The following is a 22,671-nucleotide window of genomic DNA, read 5'->3' on the forward strand; positions in this document are numbered from 1 at the left end:
TGTACATATTCTTGCCCCACAGTGGTCCATCGGAAGGCTAGAGCACAGAAATAGACACAGAGCCATGTTAAATCTTTTCGTCTGCTTTAGCTCACTTAACACTTTCCTCCATCTGTTAGTACACAGCTGCAATTATACTGTATTTCCATACTACTGGTTAGTACTGGTGTGTGGGGTTGTCTCATAGGAAAGAGGTGGTGTATGTGGACTGACTGCACATCCAAAAAAAGCAAAGAATAAAAGTTTCCAACTGTCCCCGAAATAGCACAATGTGACGCTCAGCGGAGCGTCTTCACTGGTAACCTCCAACATCTCTTCTGCATTTAGGTCAGTCAGTATCTTTTCCTTTCAGTTTGCTGTTCAGCATTAAAGCTGGACAGACGCACAGTGAAATAACACTCACATCTTTACATCAGCTGGCTGCCAGGATATTCTCTGTGCCATCTGTGTGCTGTGAAATCTGCTGCCAAATATCAGCCTTTACAACAGGACTTCACACGCTGATTAATGTGCTTTTATGTAACTAAACATTTACAAATGAACACATTAAAATACTTTACACTCAGGTGAACACAGACAGGGTTATTATTAATGTCATGTTAACAGGATATTTTCCTCAACCATACCATGATGATAAGAGTTTCAGTACCAATATCTAACTGAAACCTTTTACTCGCTTTACTTTAATATAGTATTTAATATGAGGACTACAACCATGTTTTTCAACAAAACCAATTCTTAATGTAAGAAAAGAATATTTAGTTGCCAAAATTCAAAACTGTCTGATGACAAAGTAAAGAAGAGTATCCTGCACTGAAAGCCACATTTCAGTACTTGACTGTGTTAACATTTCCATCAGTCCCAACAAAGTACTGCGGTTTGATACCCAGTCCTGCCTAAATTATGACACAGAAACTATTTACAACTTTACAAATTTCTAAAACGTGTGCTAGATTAAGTTTTATAGTTTAAACACCAGATGTATGTAAGAACAAATATAAATAAATAAATTAAAGATAAAAATACAGCACATGGGACGTTATGTTTCAGCAACATGGACTGAAGCCAAATCCACGGCAAATGATTTATATTATAGTATTTACAGCCGTCCACCATAAAGGTAGTTAAAGGTGAAAAGTGAAACCTACAAAGCTGGTAAAAATGTGCTTCTTAGTTTTCCTATTTTCTATTGCTGCACACATTTAGAGGATAAAGAATTTCTTTTTCTACCTGGTCCCTTTTTTCACATATTTTGGTGTCAAATTGACTAGCAGGTATAACATGTTTTGGAATTCATGCAGTAGATGCTCCAGCCAGCAGCTGCAACATATTCCTTGAGGGAAATTGTGCCCGTCTGTGCTTATTTTTGCCACCGACTGGCTCATACTGTTATACCAGGTGTCTGACAACATCATGGAAATGATTGTGAGTCAGAGTTGGAGAAAGGAGTTTGTTGTGTTGGAAAAAATGTCTTGCTAGCAGTTCCTCATACACAAGGTTTCAGATCAGTGAGACTTCAGTTTCCTGTTAAAAAAAAGGGGGGTCACCTGGAGTCCCTCGTAAGAATCCACCTGGTGTAACAGTCTGAGTCTGTCAGTGGACGTAATTTTGACAGGCGCAGTCACCCCGAAGGAATACGTTGCGGCTGCTTGCTGAAGCAATCTACTGCACGGATAACATGTTATACCTACTCGTCATTTTGATCCCAAAATACCTGAAAATAGGGCCCGGTTTAAAAATACCACGTCACGTGACTTTAAACACGCGGTTAATGTTGTAAAACAGTCCCATTCAGGATACGGTTAGGAAAAGATTGTGTTTTGGGTTAAAATAAATATGTAACGTACGTCACGTGATCTGACTTCCTAACAATAAATGTAAAAATGGGTCATAATAAGCCGCTGCACAATATGGCTATATGGCTGACGGGCTGTCTAAACCTATAGCACCATTAAATAATGGAGGTGGTTTCTATGTTTTTTAAGGTCTTATGATAAACTTTATAAAAGAGACTTTTAAGTGGAAACTTAGAGACTCTTCCCATGTTGTAACAATAAGATTTATTCTAGACGGGTGGACATTTTGACCTGACGGTGGCACTGCAGGAAAGGTCTGGGGGTCACCATCGTTATTTACATGAAAAGTAAATTTCGTGTTAATGTGACCAGAAGTCGCTGAGATATCTGATGTTGGATGGACAGACGACATGACGACACCGGCTGCTACTGAAGCAGAAAGAGGCAAATTCCCCCCTGTGTAGTTGTAAGTTAGCATGTTAGCATGTCGCAGCTTTGTTGGTCTGTTTACCTTCTTGCTCGGTCACAGCGATGTCCCTCTGGATCAGAGTGACCCAGCTGAAAATGCAAACGTGTCCATGAGCTGCAGAGGAGCCGAGTGAGTCTGTTGTTATTAAAACGCCCGGCACTTTCTCCTTCCTCCACCTCCTCCTCAGACTACCGAGGTGTTGCCATGACAACACACCATTTATCCCTCCTCCTGCACCCCCCCCCCCCCACTACAACCAGCCGGCTCCATGTCTCATTTCCATGTTGCCAAATATAACAGACAGACGGACTGACAGAGGGAGGGAGAGCGACATGACGCTGCGCACGATTTACAAACTCTGTGTTGTGTGTGTGTGTGTGTGTGTGTGTGTGTGTGTGTCTCTCAACATCCAGGTCAGCTGTAGGATGATTGAATCATCAATCAACGAGACTGATATCATCTAACCGCTGTCACACACACACACACACACTCTCTCTAATTAGACCGGGCAAGTTGCAGGGTGACTACGGTGAGCCGGAGGGGACAAGTGTTATTAAGAGATTTTGAGTTTTTGTGAGTTGCTGCGCTTAAACTGGACAGGAAATGATTTAAGAAATGATGTAATGCGATTAAAAGTTATTTTCAGCTATAAAAAGATAATTTCAAGGATTTGAGTAGATTTACAATTATTGGTTAGGACTGACTGACGAGAACATTTCTATTAAGATAATTCACTCAAACTGAAAAAAGGAACAGGACAGAGACAAAGAGATTTTTTAAAAGTCATTCTGTGCTGTCAGTCATTCCTCAGGCGGTCTGTCTTTTATTAAACCTTATTTATAAGAATACGTTTCATTGCAGGCAAGTATTAATTACAGAATATAAATCCCAAAGTGGCGTACACCTTGTTTTGTGCACACGCAACATTTATAAATCAGGCCCAAGGACTCAGAGGCTGTACTTAGCAGTAAGCACAAAGTACAGCTGGGGCTGATGGGAATGTCACTAATGTTGCAGGTACGTGGTCGTAAACCAAAGTAGGGGATCACAAAAGTTATTACAATTCCTCCTCTAGTTGACCTTCAATGTCTGAATCAAAGTTTAGGCCAATCCATTCTATATTTAGGTCTAATACAAAGATGGGGACCGGCTGGCCTACGTTAAAATGACTTCCCAGAAGAGAAGACATTCAAAACCACTGATTTTCCCACATTCATTACATTGTGACAGCTGCAGAGAGACAGGAAGGGCGAGAGAGAGAGTGGATGACACGCAGGAATTGAACCTGGGCTGCTGAGGTAAGAACTCAGCCTTCATGGTAACAGGTAAGCTACCGGGACGCCGCAAACACACTGATCGTTAGCACAAAATATCACCTCAGAAGATTAAATCCATGTCAAGCTTTAAAGATTCTGTGTGAGCCCTGATAATTAAGTATTGAAGCAGGTATCACATAAAATGTTGTTAGATCAGCACAAACCCTGAACGGTAATGCTTTAAATATAAATTAAATCTTCACATAATAGGAACACGTCTGAAAAGCCTTGTTAGAATAGATATGGGGGGGGGAGTTTGGCCACCAAACAAATATACTGATGGCTTCTTTAAATTATGAGATTAGTCTAGCTTAATTTAATTGCTAATTGCTCTAACTTTACAATCATAAACGACACATCGCTTATGACGACGTTTACAGCTCGACAACGTGTTGCTGCCGAGTGCACGAGATTAGACAACACCGTGCGAGTTTATACTTTCTAAAGAAAAACAAAACAAAAAAATTCTATGTGTCTATGTGTGAGGTGGTGGCTAATCCGCCCCAGACTCCCTTAAAAAGAATCCCGAAGTTTTGTGAGTCGTTGAGTTAGCGGAAACTTTATAATGTTTAAACATTGGGCAAATGTAATGCATCACGTTATTCCTTTCTTTGTATAAAGATAGTGTCAGTGTGCTCAGTACTGGTGTGTAAACTGCTCTGTCACTAGACAGCAGATCAGCTGTTCAGATGAGTGCTAGCACAACACTGCTACTGCCACTTATTTCATACTATATATACTAGGGCTGAAACGATTCATCCATTAATTTAAACACTAAAAAGCATCGATGCAAAGAAGAGATAGAAAATAATGAGGGACGAAAAAGAAAGTGTGCAAAGTATTGGATTATTTCAACCTAAAAGAAAACAACAACTCTGTAATGTCAGTGTCCGTCCACTGTAAAGCGAACCACAACAGCACGACGGCGTCTAATCAGAAAGCACCCGGTCTATCGTCGGGCAAAAGTACTTCTTAAACGATGCATCGATGAAATAATCTGTGGACGCTTCGATTACTGAAATCACCGTTAGCCGCAGCCCTACTATATAAACCTGTTAGGTCCATGACAGGACTTGATTTCAGTGGAAATTTCTGTTGCTGCATCAGAAACGCTTAAAAGATGTATTTTTGAAAGCAGTATTCATTTTATTGTCTTGACTGTTAATTAGCAAATGCCTAAAACAACCTCAAGTTCAATTTAAAAGCCGATAGCTAAATGAGAGGGATTATGTAAATTTGCGTTTCGTAATCCGAATAGTCAATTATTCGTTTCAATAACAGATAGAATAATCCACTATCAAAATAGTTGTTAGTTGCAGATCTACCTAACAGCATGAACACTAGAGTATCAAACACAGGCTGCTGATGACAACGTGTAGGCCTACTTCTCTAGACAGAAGCTACTTGATCTTATCTATATTTAGCAGTTGAGCTAAGCTTCACCAGTCAGTTAAGCTTCAAATTAAATTTAGAAACACAAAAAGGGATCCATAAGTTTATCCGACTGCGTAAATGTTAAGTGTAAATGTATTTGCGTCACCAGCCTCTCCACCCAACAGTTTAAATGTCAAATTATTTTCTGGATCTTGCGGTTCGTCCTCTTCCCAATTGTTTTCTGCAGGTGAAAAATATTTCTCGTTCTTCATTTGTGGCCTGCCACAGTACTTCATTAAAGTTGCCTTCATGTGTTATGTGGTGAGTCACACTGCTGATAATCTACAGCTGGTCTGACGCAGACTTCAGAAATGGGAGACATGGATTAAAACAGATCAATGGGAGATCGATAAACAAGCTGATCTATGGCCCTGATAGGTTCCAACATATTGATCCAGACATGTTTAATCTTCCAACTGGGGGGTGACGTTCATTTGCAGCAGAGAGAAGAAGAAGAAGAAGAGGAGAAGACGTGGAGGTAGAGACGAGCTCTCGTTACAAACAAACTACCGCGTTCAGAGGCGGAAGGATACAGAACGTTCACACTATAAGCTCTAAGTAAGTAGGCCGCCAATACAGGTGAGCCATATTACATCATTCATGATATTAACTTATTATTTTTAATTTGTTATTATATGAAAGCTACTGCAACGTCTTTGAAGGAGCTGGTTCCTGCGCGATTTCAGTCGTGTGGAAGTGATGTAGCATTGGCGCTACATCAGACAACAAAAGGCCACAGTAACTTAACTGACAGTGAAATAAGACCCAGAAAAACGGCTCAGTTATTCATATCAGGTGAGTTTGTGGGAGGAGAAACTCAGCACGCAGCGACAGATAATCATCGGTCGTCCAGTGTAGTTGAGGTTAGTTTAAATTCAGATATTGACCAGCTGAAGTTGTATTTTATGGTCAGTCGGCCTGTGTCAGATCCCTGCAATAATAAGAACACCTACAGTCCGCCACTTGTACACAAGTACAACCGAACTGTGAACATAAATTCAAAACTGTAAATCACTGTGTGATTGTTTAAGGTACATGTCAGCAACTGCTGAAAAGGAAATATTAAAAGTAAAAGCTGCAACGTGGCAGAGTTTTGCTTACAATATGCATTTACAGCACCTTGTGAGAACTGACCTCATTAAAAATATGCGTGTTCTTTATTCGGCCTCCTGCCTGATCTGAAGTGTTTAATTGGTGCAGTTTGTTGGTGGAAACACGTTTAGCTCAGGACTATCAGGCAACAGTCGGTGCTGATGAGGTGCTTTCAATCGACCCCCTGATAAACGACTGAGTCAAGACTTTTTCTTTACAAACACACACACACACACACACACACACACACAGGCAAATAAACAGTAAAATAAATGTTGCTAAATACTAGAAACAAACCGCAAATTGAACAACAAAGTGTCGTTCTTTCGCTGTCAGAAAAACATGTCGGAACATGTTGTGGATGCTGGAAGGACTCCGTTTCCAGGACACTGAACTAAAGAGGTAACACACACACACACACACACACACCTGGTGCAGCAGTGCTGCTGACCGAGCTCATTCACACCTCTGTTATCGTCATCAGCACACAGAGGACGAGATGGCAGCTGCTGTTTACAAAAAACGGGGTCAGAGAGAGAGACGCTATCTAGAAATCCTGGTGACAATGTGCCCACTTTTTGGTTACAGTGAGCAGGAAAAGAGACACAGTAGAGGCTTAAGAAAGAACCCCCCCACCCCACAAAAAAAACCCAGTACTTTAATCACACTGACAAAGAAACCGTTTGTAATGTAGATCCGTTACATCCCGGCTGAATCTGCTTAACAAGGTCAGCATCAGCGTAGATACGCATCCAGCGTATCGGGTTGGTGCATCCAAACCATATACTACAAGTTCTGCTAGAGTTTCAACCCTTTAACACCATTTCTTCTGTAAAGGAAAGATAAGTAGAGCCCATACATCAGCATTCCTTCAGGAGCCTCTCCCGGCACCGCCAAGACCTGCAAGACGATGGTCACGTGAATGACAGGGGAAGCCAAGCTAGCACTATTGCTAGAAACCATCTCCACTGGCTCCGATTACTTTCCTACAACACTGGAATGCCTGTCACCTGACCCTCGCCTTGCACGTTGTAGAGGTTCCCTGAGAGTCTTCTGCACCCGCCCCCCCCCCTCAACCTGAGATGCATTATTTGTTTGTGTGCCAGTTCCGTCTGCCTAATTTGCATACTGAGATCTGATGTGGGCAGAAAACCAGGTTTATATGCAAAGGCCCATATCCAGGTGCCTTTATCCTGATACAGATCACAAGTTAATACTATTAAGGGATGGAGGAGGAAGGAATAAAGAAAGAACATAACTGAAAGAACAAAAGAATGTGGGGCTCTGCTAAGGAGAACAGAAAAAGTGAATGATCCCTGCTTTTTAAATGTATTTTACTCCATGTTTCTTCTCTTCATCCATCTGAATCCTAAAACTCTGACTCCTCTGATTCCTCCACACCCACACTGCAGAATAACATCACTCTCCCCCTTTCTCTCTCTCTCTCTCTGTTCATTACCATAAATGTTCTCCATCCGACTTTCCCGTTTTGGATCAATAGGATGTCACAGCTCTGATGTCTAATGATGGTTATAGCATCATCACAGTCATGTGTTTATCTCACCTCAACTCTGACGTCAAATAAAAATCACCAGTAGTAGCAGAGACTGTTTGTATTTACTGAATCTACTAATTACTAAGTACATATATTGTACTCTGGGGTAAACCCGAGTATCCCGTAAGAGTATTTTTTCCAGATATGACTATTGCTTGAATACTACAGACTGAACCTATGTAGTGTAAAACATGATAAATTAACTTTATTACCATTAGTAGTTACACATTTTATGCAATTTGTCTGTTTAGAAACCTGCACCCTTAGATGCTGCTGAGCACTAGGCTACAGGATGGCGACTTCACGGTTTCCTCGCCTTCACTCTTGAATCTTTAATAAAACTGTTAAGGATCATACTGTTGGTGGTGGTGTTTGGCATTATTTATTCCATTTACCACACTTCAGTTAAAATGCCTAGCTGCTGCCTGTGCAGTTAGTATTTGCTGCTGTGCTGAGGTGAGTTCATATGCTACCAATCACAGAGCTTCTACCCTTTGTGGCGTCCACAGTTTTGACAGAACACTTAAAAATCTGACTGAGTTGCTGACAAGCTAACTGGTTACTGGCTCGTGGGGCATCATGGCCTTAATTTATGAAATGCTAACAGTGAAGATTCTTGAGATCCAAAATGTTTGTGCGGTTTGTCGGGACATTTAATATGCTACATTTTATAGCTGAATTTGATCTACATGTACATTTTAAGAGAGACCTATGAACATGGGAGCATGGACACAGATTACAAGTAAAATGTTTTATGCTTTTATTTAAGTTTTAATACGTTGCTGCAATGAACTGTGTGTCCCTTCAAATGAAAAGTTCGGACTGCTTTGTCATGTCCAACAATATTTACTGCTTCCTTGTGTATGAACACTCCAGCCTGAGGTGCTGCAAGGTGCTGCAAGATAAATCTGTGTGAGGGTGTTTTGCATTTTGCTGCATCATGCCCTATACGAAATCACTCAGAGACCAGTGTAGGCAGCTCTGCAACCGTCATGCCTCCGAGCCATAATCTGCCCCAGTGCGGAGTGGGATTTATTGGATCACACTCAGTCACTTGAAGAGGCAGCAAGCGGCTGATTGTACTGTGTGATTTCATAACAAATCAGCCTCATCTTCACTGCTGTCAGACTTCATCATTGTTCTCTCCCCGTTACGTCATTTGCAAGCTTGAGGACAGCTTTTTTTCTCACAATATCAGCTGTACCTGAACGTCCCATGACTCAGGGCTTGAAGGATTTTTTTTTTTTATGCACTTTGATGCCTCAAGATGCTTGAGAGGAACCTAGATCTGAAAGTCTGAGTCAGACACTATATACCTCTGTGGACATCACACTTTTTGGCTACACATATGAGAAGTTATAAGATAAACCAATAGTACTATTGAATCTGTCTCCATGAGTCATCACTGCGTTTCCCTAGCCTTCATTTCTACAGGTCTATCGGGAGCCTCTTTTCTTTTGCTCTCTGTGATTGCAGTGGAAAGGAGGCGATGCTCTGTCCCCAACAGTGGTGCGAGCTTAGCAAAGCTTTAAGCACTCAGAGCACCCAGCGAGGTTAAAACCATTTCAACTGTTAGCAAGAGCGTTGTCCTTCAAACGTTTAGCTTTCCATAGTTGCATAGCAACAGCAATCGCCATGACCAGCACTTCCCAGAGACAGCGATTCAGTGTTACCAGTTGCAAATAAACTGCCTGGTAGGCGCATGGGACAGCTGCAACCCTGCATCCTGTTGCCTAGGGCACCACACAGCCCTGTGCACAAAGGCGACCGCCACACACGGCAGCGAGGCTCCCTTGTTCTCAACACGTCCTGAAAGGATGCTCCTAAGATAGTGTTGCCAGGCAACAAACCCAATTCCAGCCAGCGAACAGAGTTCTGACTGAAAATGTATTCAGAGCAACAAAATATGAGCAAAAAAAAAAAACCAAGAGAGGAAGAGCTACCTGGTAAGTGGTTACTATAATGATTTATAATGATTAATGCAGCTAAAAACTGAAAGCTGGGGTAGGCAACGTTGGAGAAACTAGTCAGAAACAACTACATTTACAGTCCTGCAACAGCCCAGATCCAGAACCAGATTCTTGGTTGGTGTTAGGATGTAAAATTGCTTCTGAAATGAATTGCCTAACCCAGTTTTAACTTTTACAAAAAGCACAGCCTGTTTTCTTTATGGTCTCTGCAGGAGCAACCAATCCTATTGCCTAGCAGACATATCTATTACATAACGGTCCTTCAGTCTTTGCTCCACCAATTATCAGTGTTCGAGATGCTGTAGTTGTTTAGTTACTTCTGTCTCTGGAGTCTCACACACTCCTTCTCTCCTGCAATATGTAAATTCCCACTACAACCTTCCACTCTGTAGCCCTTTTAGCCAATACAAGGATGAATATTTATCAACCCAGTACACCCACCAATCACAGTATCTCAGTACAGAAAGAATGCACAGGGGCATCAGCTGCCCCCCTCCCTTTTGGAGCCAAGAAGCTTGATTTTGACAAGTCACCTCTCCTATGTCTGAGTCCAAAACACTTTACAATAAAATCACATTCGGCAAAACAGCTTTGCCTTAATATCTGTTGCTTGCATATTTTGCCAACAAAGAATCAAGCAAAAAGCTGTTTCCCGGTCAAAAAAAAAAAAGCATTTGGGCACATATTTCTATGATTGCACAAAACCTGCGTGAAAGAAGCTGCAAGGTTAGTAGCGATCAAAGTCAAAGATCAACACGAGTTTTGGCAAAACAGACAGTGGGATGACACACTGCCAAGAAAGAGTCTGGAAATTACGTGAAAGGATGCCATATTGTTACAAATGCTGTGCAGGAGTTCAATAATAGTCACAATCAGGGCCTGACATTACCTATTTTGCTTACCAGCCACTGTGGCAAATGGTTTTTCATAGTTACTACTATCTATCAGATCTGGCTGTTTCATGAGCCTCATGTTTTACCTAAGCTTCATGTTTTAATGCCACTCTCCGTCATCTGTGATGTGAAAACATCAGATTTCCGCTCAATCAGAGAAAGTAGAAGTGTGCCTCTTACTTCACTTTTAAAATCCCAGCACACCACGTAGCATCTGTCCTGCCGGGCTGCTGGCAGCGATCACAGTCTGACCGATGACTGACAGTCATCACCGAAGCAGAGTTTCAGTGCTGCCCTGCTCCGCTGCCTTCCGTCAAGCTGCCCTCTATTTCTGCCAACCTTTTCCACTTCCATCAAAGTTGGTTTGGTGCTTTGTGATCATTTTAAGACTCAGTTTGTACGGCCAAGCTGTGGCATAGCTCTGTGTACACTGACGCAGCTTCAAAAACAAAAGTGCCTTGATTTGACTGTCAAAATGCTAGGTGACTTGGGGTCTTCACTGGCTAGTAAGAGTAACTGTGTTGCTGCCAAATTTTAGCCAAATTCTATCCAAGTGTGGTAGGTGGACGGGGGCTAATTAGGGCTGCAGCTAATAATATTTTAGTATTCGAAGCTTCGATAGATTATTTCAACGATTCATCGATTGCGTCGTTTAAGAAGTACTTTTGCTTGGCGGCGGCAGCAGCACCACCCCCACCATAACGGGATCAGCTGTGCACGTTTACAGGTGATAGATATTTATTAGTCCTTTCGGGAATTCATACAGCAAACATCAGACCAACAACCGGACAGCTGCTTTACCAACACAAACATCACCCGAGTACAAGTCATATGACGGGAGTCTTGAAGCCGTTGCGGCGTTCACACTACGTGACTGATCGGTGACAGGGACACACACTACAAGAGCTGACAGCGGCCGTGTCACCCGACGCTGGTCTCCAAACCACGTTTTGAAAACACACGTGAAATGTGAAACGTGAAATGAGCGATTCTGAACACGAAACAGCTGTTTGTTATTATAAATATGTCGATTATAAAGACAAAGAATCTGGTTGAAAGGATGGATCAGCACACGCAGGTAGCAGGAAACATCTGAGCTACAGAGAGAGCTGGAGGGGAGTTAAAAGGTGCAGCTCCCCGACACCCAGTTAACTCCTGACTGTGAGGTCACAACTCACGGCCCAAAAAGGAAACAAACGCACGTGTGCACATTTTCAGCTGAGGTCTACAGCTTACTTTGGCTTCAACTCAACAATCAATCATGATTTCAGCTAAATGCTAAAGTTGCTGTTACTGTTATCTTGTCTGTGGTCCGCTGGCAGAATACCGGCTGCTTTTTGTTCAGGCGCCGTCGTGCTGTTGCCGAGGCGACATAAGTTTCGTTTTACGGTGAACGGACGGTAACATTACAGAGTTGTGTTGTTTTCTTTAGCTTGAAATAATCCCAGACTTTGGACACTTTCTTCTTTGTCCTCCCCTATTTTCTCTCTTCCCCCACTTTGCAAACAGCTCCATTATAATCACGTCGTGTTCACGCGTAAGCGCGATGTGCGACAGTAATAAATGCCCGTGCGAAACACCGTGCTGTATAGTTATATGAATTAAACAAAGCCTCGATGCAAAGAATTTGTGTCGAAGCATTTTATTAATCGATTTAATCGATGAATCGTTTCAGCCCTAGTGCTAATGTCAGGCCCTGGCAACAATCAAGGTTAGGAAACCTAATCAAAAACCTAATCTCTAAAGAAGCATTTAAATGTACCAACTGAGTAATTTCATTGCTGTGAAACAGTGCATCTGAGGGAGATGAAAAGCCCTTTAATACCTCCTCAGTATAATTGAGTATATTCAATATGGCATCCTAAGTCATTTTATCTTAAATACATAGATCCAAGATTTACAAGCCAATATCACCATTTCACATTTCTGAAGTAGAAACTCTAAATCCTAGTTGGTTTCCAGCCAGCATTTAGAAGGTAGACTTTTCATTTCAACCCACTGCTGAGATCAGGTTTGCCTTATTCTCGTGCTACCTTTGGCTTTGGTTGTAGAAAGTATATCTTAGACTCTTAACTTACGATTTGTGGTGGTGGAGGGTGTGGGCGTGGTGGTTGTTGGAGGCGTTGGCTCTGTGGAGGCGCTCAAGCCTCTCCTTCTCTTTCTCCACAAAGTTGGTGTTGGTGCCAGTGCTGGTAGAGGGCACTCGAGTTAGCCGGCTGTGGGCCCGTGGCTGATCCCTGGGTGGGATCGGAGGAGGGGGAGGTGGAGCCGGGGCTGAAGAGGAGACTGGAGCTGGGATTTGGGTTGGGATTGAGATGGAGGGTGGGGCTGAAGCCGGAGCAGGAGCCGGAACCGGGATCGCAGTCATCGTGGTGCTGTTGGTGCTGTTGTAGGAGTGGTGGGTGGAGGAGTGGTGGTGCTGCTGATGATGCTGGTGGTGGTGGTGGCTGTGGTGGAGAGGGATGGAGGAGGGAGGCTGGGGAGGAGCTGGGTGTTGGCTGTTGTGGTGGTAATGATGGTGATTCTTGGTTGAAATGGGGGTCGATGTGGTCTGAGCCGGTGGAGGCGGCGGAGGAGGAGGAGGGAGAGGAGGCTCGGGGGGAGGAGCAGGTGGAGGAGGAGCAACAGGTTGCCGGTCCAAACGCAGGTCCTTGTTCTCTTGGCTGAGCCGGTCCAGTTGGACTTCCAGCTCCTCGATTCGGCGCCGCTGGGTTTCTAGAAGCTTCTGCTGGCTCTCGATAATGTTGTTGAGTTCAAGAAGGTACTCCACGGCCCGGTTAGGGCTTTCTGGGCTGCCCTGGCCTGGGCCTTGATTAGCATCCATGGTCTGTTAGTCTGCACACAGGCCAATGGCTAGAGAACCTCAGGCTAAACAACAGCCGGGGAAATGCCCAATGAGTAGGGTTCCCTACTGCTAAATTCTATAGTAAAGACCTAAATGCTGTTGGTTGTTGTCTGTCTAACTGTTAGTTAGATCGAGGTTGTACGCTGTCAGCTAGCACTGAGGCTAAATGCTAGACTTATGCACTAGAGGAAATGCAGCCCGAGTCACAGCTACAGCTGGTGCAGAGAAAAAGGTTACTCACTGAGTGTTAGATGCCGCAGGGGCTAGTATAGTAGTGACACCAGCCAAAACTAGCACAACTGACTAAACACTGAGAAGAAGTTGGACCCAATTACGACTAATCTAAAACTGTTATCAGGACCCAGAGCAGAGCTGTCTTACTCTGTACTCTACAGGCTAGTCTACAACCTTAAACCTAATGTCTAAATTATGACAAAATTACACCCTATGGCCCTAGGCCCTACACCCTAAAAACTAAACTACCCTTCACCCTCCCCCCCACCAGAGGTAAGTGGGGGGGAGAGGACTCTTTCTTCTTCGAGTTCTGATTTAAAGATCAAGTTGGACCTCGTCCTCCCTGGCTCCAATCAGAAAGTTTTATGGAGTCGTCGACCATCCCCTGGTTCAGTCAGGTGTTTCTTTTGGGGTTCAGACCCATGACGGTTAAAAACAGAACAAATATAGAGAAAGAGATAGTCTTCTCCCCCACAAAAAATTGTTGTCCCTCCCTTTGTCAGTGAGTCAGTTTTATCCACTCTTTGCACTCCATGCAGCAGATCAGAACATAGGTTTCCCAGAAGCAGGTGCGGAGACCATAGCTGATAGAGGTCCCTCTGTGTCAAAGATGTTGCACATTATCATTGTTGAGCAACTGCAGATTGTCCAGCACAAATGGAAGAAGTGTTAAAATTTTCATTGCCAGGTGCTGCAGCAGAAATGCAGTCTGCATGTACAAACTCCCAAACTAATTGACTAAGCACCAGTTTCCCTTTTGTGCCTCATAATAAAATCCTGGGGTCAGAACCCCTGTGGTAATTCCCCAAGTATTCAGAGTATTCAGTTCAGACCCTCTCCTTCAAGAAAACAGTCTGGAAGCAAACCTTGAGAAATCAACACAACGTAAAGCTCCACATAATGAAAATGTAATGCCCGTGGAGGATCATCTTCTGGAAGAGCACAGGTTCACCTCTTCCTGGCCCATGGATTCACCTGCAGGACTCAGCCTGTCATTCTGCACTCGGTCTGTCAGAAGTGATACGCAAAGGTTGAATGTCATGTTAGATGTTTGTCTTCCTCCTGGGTACGGTGAGACATCTGGGATTCATTATGGTCCCGTTGGACGGTAAATCCAGATCCTTCTTCATGTCATCCATCCATTACATGAAAAAGAAGAAAAGAAAGAAAGGGCAGATGAGAAGAAAGTAGGTTGTAAAACATGAGAGGCAGAGTCAACAGGAAATATCAGCTTGTGATACATTCACAGTGTTGTTTCTGGGAGAAACACCTTTCTTTTCCTTCATCTATCTGTCTCTGCCTCTCTATTTTGATTATTTACGTCCCTTACTTCTGCATTTGCTCTATTTTGTCTTTCATCTTCACCTCCCATTTCTTATATTCTTTGTTGCTTTTAGCCTGCCTCTCTTAATCTTTATCCTTTGTCTGCTCTCTTCCTGATCATTCGTTTCTCTTTTGCTCTTCCTCCATGTGTCTTCTTCTACGTAGTTTTCCCTTTTCATTTAGCTGTTACTTTCTCATCTCCATCCCTTTCATTTCTCCATTTCTTTGTGGTTGAAAGGAGTATGAGGTCTCTCAGCCCATAAATACCAATGACATGCTCTGTCAAAGCCATCAGAGACAAGAAAAATCATCACATACATCAGCCTACACTCCATCAGTATCCTCCTGTCTTAGTTCTGCCTATCTCTACCAATTCAATCCTATGTTATTGTGTTTGCACCACTACCTATGCAATATCTAATGACAATACATTTCAAAAAGACAAGAAAAACTGCCTCCATAATAGTAGATTCATGCATTGTGTTGCATGTTTCAGTGTTAATTCTTAGTAAAGCTTCAGGGGTTTAATGGACAAACTGTAAATCTACATAGTCTGAAAAGCTTCTCTGTATTTTCTCTCAGTTTGTTCAAATCAAATCCTGGCATCTGCACTCTGAAAGGATTTGTAGCTGTTGCTTTTTGCTAATGTTGTAGTCAAGACCGCCCAAATCCAGGACCAAGGCTGTTGTCTCAATACCGAGTTCGCCAAGTTCGGACTTCTGTACTTTAAAGCTTGGACTTGGCAAGTTCAGCTCAGGAGTACAAACTCCCAGGAACGGGATCACGCAGTCAGTCATTCAGCAATTGGAACAGCTTGATGACGGCCGGACCAATTAGCGGGTGGGACCTCACATCTCCGAACACGTCATAGCAATTTTTTAAACCAGCTCCGTCTTGAGAAATCAACCACATATTTGGAGTTTAAACAACTATATTCCCTCATAAAAGCAGCATTATACGTAACAGTTCTGAGTTTTCTTGTCTGACATTTCCGCTTTTTGGTGGAAGTGGCGATATCTGGCTATCCGAAGTCCACACAAGTCACCAACAGGCGGAGCGAGAACACATCTGGGTATTTGACTGTACCTGGCTAGATGTGGACTCTTGAACTGGTTCACAAGAATACAAGTACAGACAAGAACGCAGAATGAGAAACAAGCTCAAGTCCAGACCAAGACCAGAGTTTATCGAGACCGAGACAAGACCAAGTCGAGACCAAGACAGAGGGAGGGCGAGACCGAGTCAAGACCAAGACCACTTCCCCACAGTACATGACACACAATAAAATGTACCAGATCATCTCGAGACCAAGACCGGTCTCGAGTATTACAATACTGCTTCTTGCTCTTGGTAGCCACATGCAGGTCACAGCTAGCCATTTCCACAGTTCATGTCACACAACATTAAACACTACAAGGGCTGTATCACAGACACATATGAAATCCCAAGTTACAGGAGTTTTCTACCAATGTCCAATCACACCTTAGCGACCGTAACTAGGCACCGTCAAGCTTTGGATTTTGACCAGTAGAAAGGAGATATTATTTATCGGAAGAGTTTGGTTATTGGGATGTATTTTTTTTAGCCTTTTCAAGATCAAAAACATCATAATGATGAATGAATTAAACAGTGTGTATGTTTGTCTAACATAAAATGTAATTGTTAGTATGTCCATCTAAAAAGCTTACCACACTATTTACATTAGGGGAGTCTCAAACTCGTTTTGGTCCTGAGTCTTTAATAACTGGCATCAATACCGGCTGATACTGGCCGATTCGGATCGAATACTTACAGTACATTTATCTAATGATACAGCTGCCCAGAACACACTCAAGATACAATCTGAAAATGAGATTAAGATCATCCCAAAAATCATTTTGTGCTAAAGAATATGTCCCCCCAGCAAGTTCTGGGTCTACCCTGGGGTCTCCTCTCAGTTGGGCTTGACCCGAAGATCTCCATCAGATGCCCAAACCACCTCAACTGGCTCCTTCCTTGTGAAGGAGCAGTGGCTCTACTCTGAGTCACTATCTCTAAGGAGAAAACTCATTTCAGCCACTTGTTCTTTCGGTCACTACCCACAGCTCGTGAACGTAGGTGAGGTTTGGAACGTAGATCAACTGGTAAATTGAAAGCTTTGCCTTCCGGCTCAGCTCAATCTTCACGACAACAGTCTGGTACAACACCTGCATTACTGCCGACGCTGCACCCATCTGCCTGCCCATCTCATGCTCCATTTTGCAGTCAACAAAATTCCAAGATACCTAAATTCCTTCTCCTGGGGAAGCAATCCAACATTTTACAGCAGAGAACCGTGAACGTCAGGTCATCTATACCACCATCCGCATCCGAACCGAGGTCATCCGCACCACTTCACACTCTGCTACAAACTGCCCCAGTGCGTGCTGAAGGTCATGTTCTGATGAAGCCAACAGAACCACGTCATCTGCAAAAAGTATGTTATATCAGAGATATGCTAACTTTAGCATTTCTGAGCCCAGTAATTTACTTATGGAAGCTTGTTCCGGCAACCCCAACCAAACACATCAGTTGGTCCTCATCCTCAAAGGTTTCTCTCTTGTACAAGTGAAATGTTAGAAAATATACTGTTGGGACCACAGATCAAGTTGTTCATTTGTGATCTAACCTGAACTTATCATTTGAATCACTGAACTCAGTCTCCCACAACTAACTATATCAGGTTCTTTTTGTTGAAACACTTTCAACTTTTTATAAAATCGATGCGCTTGTCAATTTCAATTTTCGTCAACTGACCAATCACAGCCTCGATGGGGTGGGACATAAAAGAGGTTTTGACCTGCTACAGTAAACTTTTAAAATGTTGAACTCCTCCTGCATGAATGCTTCTGATTATTGATGAGCTGGTAGCATTAACAAATTAAGAGACCAATGTAGGCCATTTTTCTTGCGCAAATATTTAATGAATTGCTGTTTTGTCCAACTGGAATTAATATTAGACTGGTGGCGAGCTATATAGTATACTATTACATAAACTGACAATGCATATAGTAAAATTAAATAATTAATTATCAAACACACTAACAGTATACTATTAGATTAAAACTTACTTTTTATCTAACGTCATTATAATAATATAAAGACAAATACACTTATTTAAACTAGTTTCTCCTCCATCTTGTGTGAAAGAGCCTCTGCAGTGGAAAGATGCAAATTTCCACTGCACAGGATACCAGTGTGCCAGTATGTGCTCCTTCTAGCCTCCTGAGAGCAACACGTTCCCCTCGTTCTGTTTTACTAAAGGTACACTGTTCAGCAGTCTTGTTTACAATAGGTTTGGATTGCATGGGTGCTGCTGGTGTATTGTGAATCTGTCCCTGGGTCAAAAACTACACAAGCACCAATCACAGTAAAGTTTTTTGTGATGAGTGATCAGTGTTTTAAAAGCAATTTTTTCAATGTCAAATTTTCAAAAGATCTGTTTCAATATTTTAAAACGCTTTGACAATATTTTAATGTCGAGTGTACAGATACAAGGGTCTTCACTTTCAGTCCTCCAATGGTTTCACATCATGGTTGAACACAAAGAGCGCACACGTAGTATAAATACATATGTGATAAATAAGTTTGTTAACCTTTGTGGTACTTGAACATTTTTCACTGAACATGTTCTCTTTGGGAAAAAGGTTAGCGTACAGCCCTGTCTCTTTTCTCTGGACTCAACCAGTGGAGCTGCCGATGGCTGAAGCCGTCTCCCAGCATGGCCTGCATTTATACTTGTGCGTCGTTATTGCGTCCACTTCCGGTTTAGCCCTCCGCTAACTTGAATGGGTGTAAAATGATGTATGTGCGGCTGTTATAGACTTTTAAATTGCTATCGACCGAATGGATCCCATTCTGATAGTGAAACGAGTCATTTCGCTTTGGTTGTGGCGCTAACAAATATATTGATCCACTGTGTTTAAGCCGCTGGATTAGTCGGAGCACTTCCTGTCGGCTCAGAGGCACTGCGAGGGTACCCAGCCGACAAATCACAGTTCTTACAGTCCGCGTTGCCCCGACGTGTAGTTACATTTTTGAGGAGCTGCCTGTCAGGCTACGGCGGAGGCTATCGCGTAGGGTACGCCGTGAATTTGACGCAGAAGTTTAAATTGGGTTGGCAGTGGAACAGTGGATAACACATGCCTTTGGTGTGGAAGACAAGGGTTTGATTCTCACTACAACACAATGTGTTCCTGAGCAAGACACTTAACCTCTCGTTGCTCCAGAGACGTGCAACCTCTCACATACAGTATATAGCTATTCTAAGTCTGCTAAATACTCAAGGATCTCAAGCGGTACATCTGCCAACGTTACATTTCAAACTCAGGCTTAACTGAAGTTCTTAGGTTCAAAAAACAAATGAAAGAATTAAATAAACATCCCTGAAACAAACTGTCTTCTCAAAAGCAGCGAGTAAGTGCTCCATCCAAGCTGGACTCACCTCCATATCCCACACACACTATGAACCAGACATTTACTGACGTCAAGCTACAGGATTTCTCCGTAATGAAGTCCCTCACGCTGTCAAAAATGTACACACTTGTACACACCAGTTTCCACTTGGACTCACTAACGTGCAAAGTTGCTGCTTTAGATAAAGTTTCAGCCGTAGATAGTGCACCAAGACAGTGAACCCACACGCATATGCACACACATGAAATGGCGAGCCCTCTGATCTCTATTACAGAGCGGCCAAACAGTTTCAGCTGTTATATCTCTTCCCATTAAGCACATTCAATTATTCATGACTCGCTAACTGAGCACCATCCCTCTCTCTCCCTTTGTCTCTGTCAGGGTCTCTCTAGCTTTCTCCCTGTATGTGTAGGCTCTGAGCAGATTGTTGGTTCATGCCTGAATTGTACTGTAAATGAAGTCAAGCAGAAACATAGGCTACATAATGGTGTGTTTGTGTGTGTGTGTGTGTGTGTGTGTGTGTGTGTGTGTGTGTGTGTGTGTGTGTTTAGTAACCGAGCACACACACACCGAGTTTTGTTAAAGTTTTTTTCTGTTTGTGGACATTTCACTGCCCAGCTGTCAGAGCAAAAGCTGTAAAAAGCCACCATACACGACCTGCTCAGCAGCAAACAGCGCACAGACACAGTTGGAGATTAGCTGGTGAACTTAGCAGCTAAACAGCCAAATATTTTCCTAAGAAGCTGGTGGAGACCAAACACAGAGCTAACAGAGAGAATATTGTAGTTACATAGAAAGATGACTCCAAATGTGAAATGTTTAAAAAACTGATGTGTAACAACAACAACTTGAAAAGACGATCTCAATGTTGTGTTCACTACTTGTTTCCGCTGCCTTCAGGTGGCCGAAAAAACTCACTTATTGCAGGTTTAAAATGTTTTTGTCAAACTACTGTTCCCAAGGACACATGGGAAAATATAGATTATATTAGAATTTGAGAGACTTGACGCTTCAATATGTGCTCGTTCCATGAGATGAATGCCTTTACAGGAATAAGCCACTGTACAATATAATTACATTTTCAGGGTTTCAAATTTGAAACCGAGCTCTGAAATAAATCCTCACTTTGTACAGGACGTACTTTACATGCATACAAAATTTATCAATGTGTAGGAGGGTTGAACAGTTTTTTCCCCCCATTTTCTGATTGATGTTATTTCAGTTTAATTTAACAGTAAAATTAATGTTTTAATTGGCAAATTTTACAGTCATGTTATCTGCCATCCACACACACACACACACACGGAGCAGTTCATACAGCCCACACATTTTCCACACACAAAAGCTCACAATGTCTACTTTCACTGCATGTACAAGCACGCGCGCACACACACACACACACACCACATGCAAATACATGCATGCATCACACACTAAACACTTAACATCGGCTGCACATACACTCACATAATAGTCGTCATGGCCTATATAGCCAACAGTTACACATACATGACACGCATATGAGCACACGCACACTGACACGATGCAGCATCCAGAAAAAAAAGAGAGAAACGAATAAAAACCAGGCAGCAGTGTCTCACAGGTTTCAGCGGCTCCTGCAGAGGTGATGGAGGGATGAATGTGGGGGAGGAGGAAGAGGAGGAGGAGGAGGGAGGATTATTGATCCTTGCTCATCCCTCTATCTCCTCCTCCGCTGCTGCTGTCACCATCATCTACCTCCGAAAAAAACCCCACACAAGTGCTGCTGCTGCTGCTGCTGCTCCGCGGTTCTTCTTCTTGATCAGATTATGATCAATTCAATCCCTCCTTCTTTCCTTCCTTCTCTCTTCCTTCATATATTCCACTACTTGTCTCACTGCTGCTGCAGGCCCAGTTCCTCTCCTCTTCTTCCTCTTTTTCTTCTTGTTGCCGAGTCAATCTCTTTCTAATTATCATTCCTCTGCGTCTGACAGCCGAGCGATCCGCTGCTGCAGCACTGATGATACCCCTGCCTCTGTATGTGCGTCTGAATGGACAGTGCTTTGGCTATTATCAATGGTAAGATATTAGTTTTTTTCTCCTCCGCTATTCTGCCGTAGAAAGGAGGAGGAGGAGGAAGGAGGGAGGAGAGAGGAGGGAGGGGGTGTCGAATCCAGACAGGCTGCCGGGATAGATGGATGGATGTATGAAGGAGGTGGAAACATAAGAGTTGCGAAGGGAGAGGGAGAAAGGAGGGAGGAAAAGTGTGTGTCGGTAGCAGAGAGAAAAAAAACGTGCACCGTCACGCAGTGACAAATGTATAAATCACACCAGCAGCGAGCGCTGGTTTACCACACAATTAGGAACATCACTCACCTATGAGGATGTTAGAAGCTGCATGTAGGCCTATTGTTGTTAAACATTTTAGGAATATTACAGAGATATCATTACAATTGCAACAAGTCATGATGCTGTGTTTGAGTGCTGGATCATACTGATTAAATGTTGCCAACGTAAAGGATTTACAAAAAGAATAAGTGCTACAGAAAAACATAAGAGATTACAGTATATTCTATGATGCTTGGAATTCCATCTTAATTTATGTCTGTCGTCCCGTAGTAACAAAATTATGTTGTATTACACTGAACTCCACTCACTATATCCAAGTCTACAATCATGACTTAAACACGGCAGGATTAACCTCTTACTGGGCACCTGGACACAAACAATTGCGGTTATGCCCCTGCTGTGGTAAATATATTGGGGCTACAACAAATGCAAACAACGACACAGCACGTAACGTTGTGGGTTAGCATACCATCGTAACAGGTGCTGCTGCGAAGCTAACATGCAGAGAGGACGAGTGCGTGTCGGGTTTCACACACAGACATCACTCGAACTTGATATAACGTTACAAGATGCGGACACTGTGGATTTCTTACAAGCACTGAACACCAGCGCAGGTGTCATTCAGTACAACGTTGGTTTAAATCGTTTGATAGGCTATGTCATTAACAAGCCGGTGTTCTTATTCTTCCTTCTCAATAGGTAGCATAAATCGTCACCGGCTTGCGGCGCATCTGCTGCCATGAAAACTGATGAGGTTGGAAAGATCCAGAAAAAAACCCCACAATCCCGGCTCAATGCTGCGATTTCTGTCAGCCATCGCCGATGGACGATCGGCCCAGTCCTACTGTAAAATGTCCAGCTCAGTATGCTTCTTGGTCACCAGTCTTAATATATCATATTAAATCTTTGTGTAAAAATATTTTGTTATGGATTTTTTTAAACGCTCAAATAGTGATATCAGTACCCAGTGATGGGCAGGCTA

The 22,671-nt window shown here is 42.9% G+C and overlaps 1 protein-coding gene and 1 long non-coding RNA gene across 2 annotated transcripts in view; one reads left to right on the forward strand and one right to left on the reverse strand.

The window, feature by feature from the left end:
- Positions 1–22,671, reverse strand: part of LOC123974626 (formin-like protein 7) — a 161,385-nt gene that overhangs the window by 27,400 nt on the left and 111,314 nt on the right. The window contains exon 4 of the mRNA XM_046055450.1: positions 12,604–14,728. Coding sequence (XP_045911406.1) covers positions 12,604–13,349 — 746 coding nt within the window. The 5' untranslated portion in view covers positions 13,350–14,728. The remainder of the gene's footprint in view (positions 1–12,603; positions 14,729–22,671) is intronic.
- On the forward strand, positions 9,325–22,606 carry LOC123974628. The gene is made up of 2 exons (XR_006825897.1): positions 9,325–9,608; positions 22,389–22,606. It is a non-coding gene; the product is annotated as an uncharacterized LOC123974628 (long non-coding RNA).

The sequence above is a fragment of the Micropterus dolomieu genome, linkage group LG08 (genome assembly GCF_021292245.1).
Source record: "Micropterus dolomieu isolate WLL.071019.BEF.003 ecotype Adirondacks linkage group LG08, ASM2129224v1, whole genome shotgun sequence".
NCBI lineage: Eukaryota > Metazoa > Chordata > Actinopteri > Centrarchiformes > Centrarchidae > Micropterus > Micropterus dolomieu.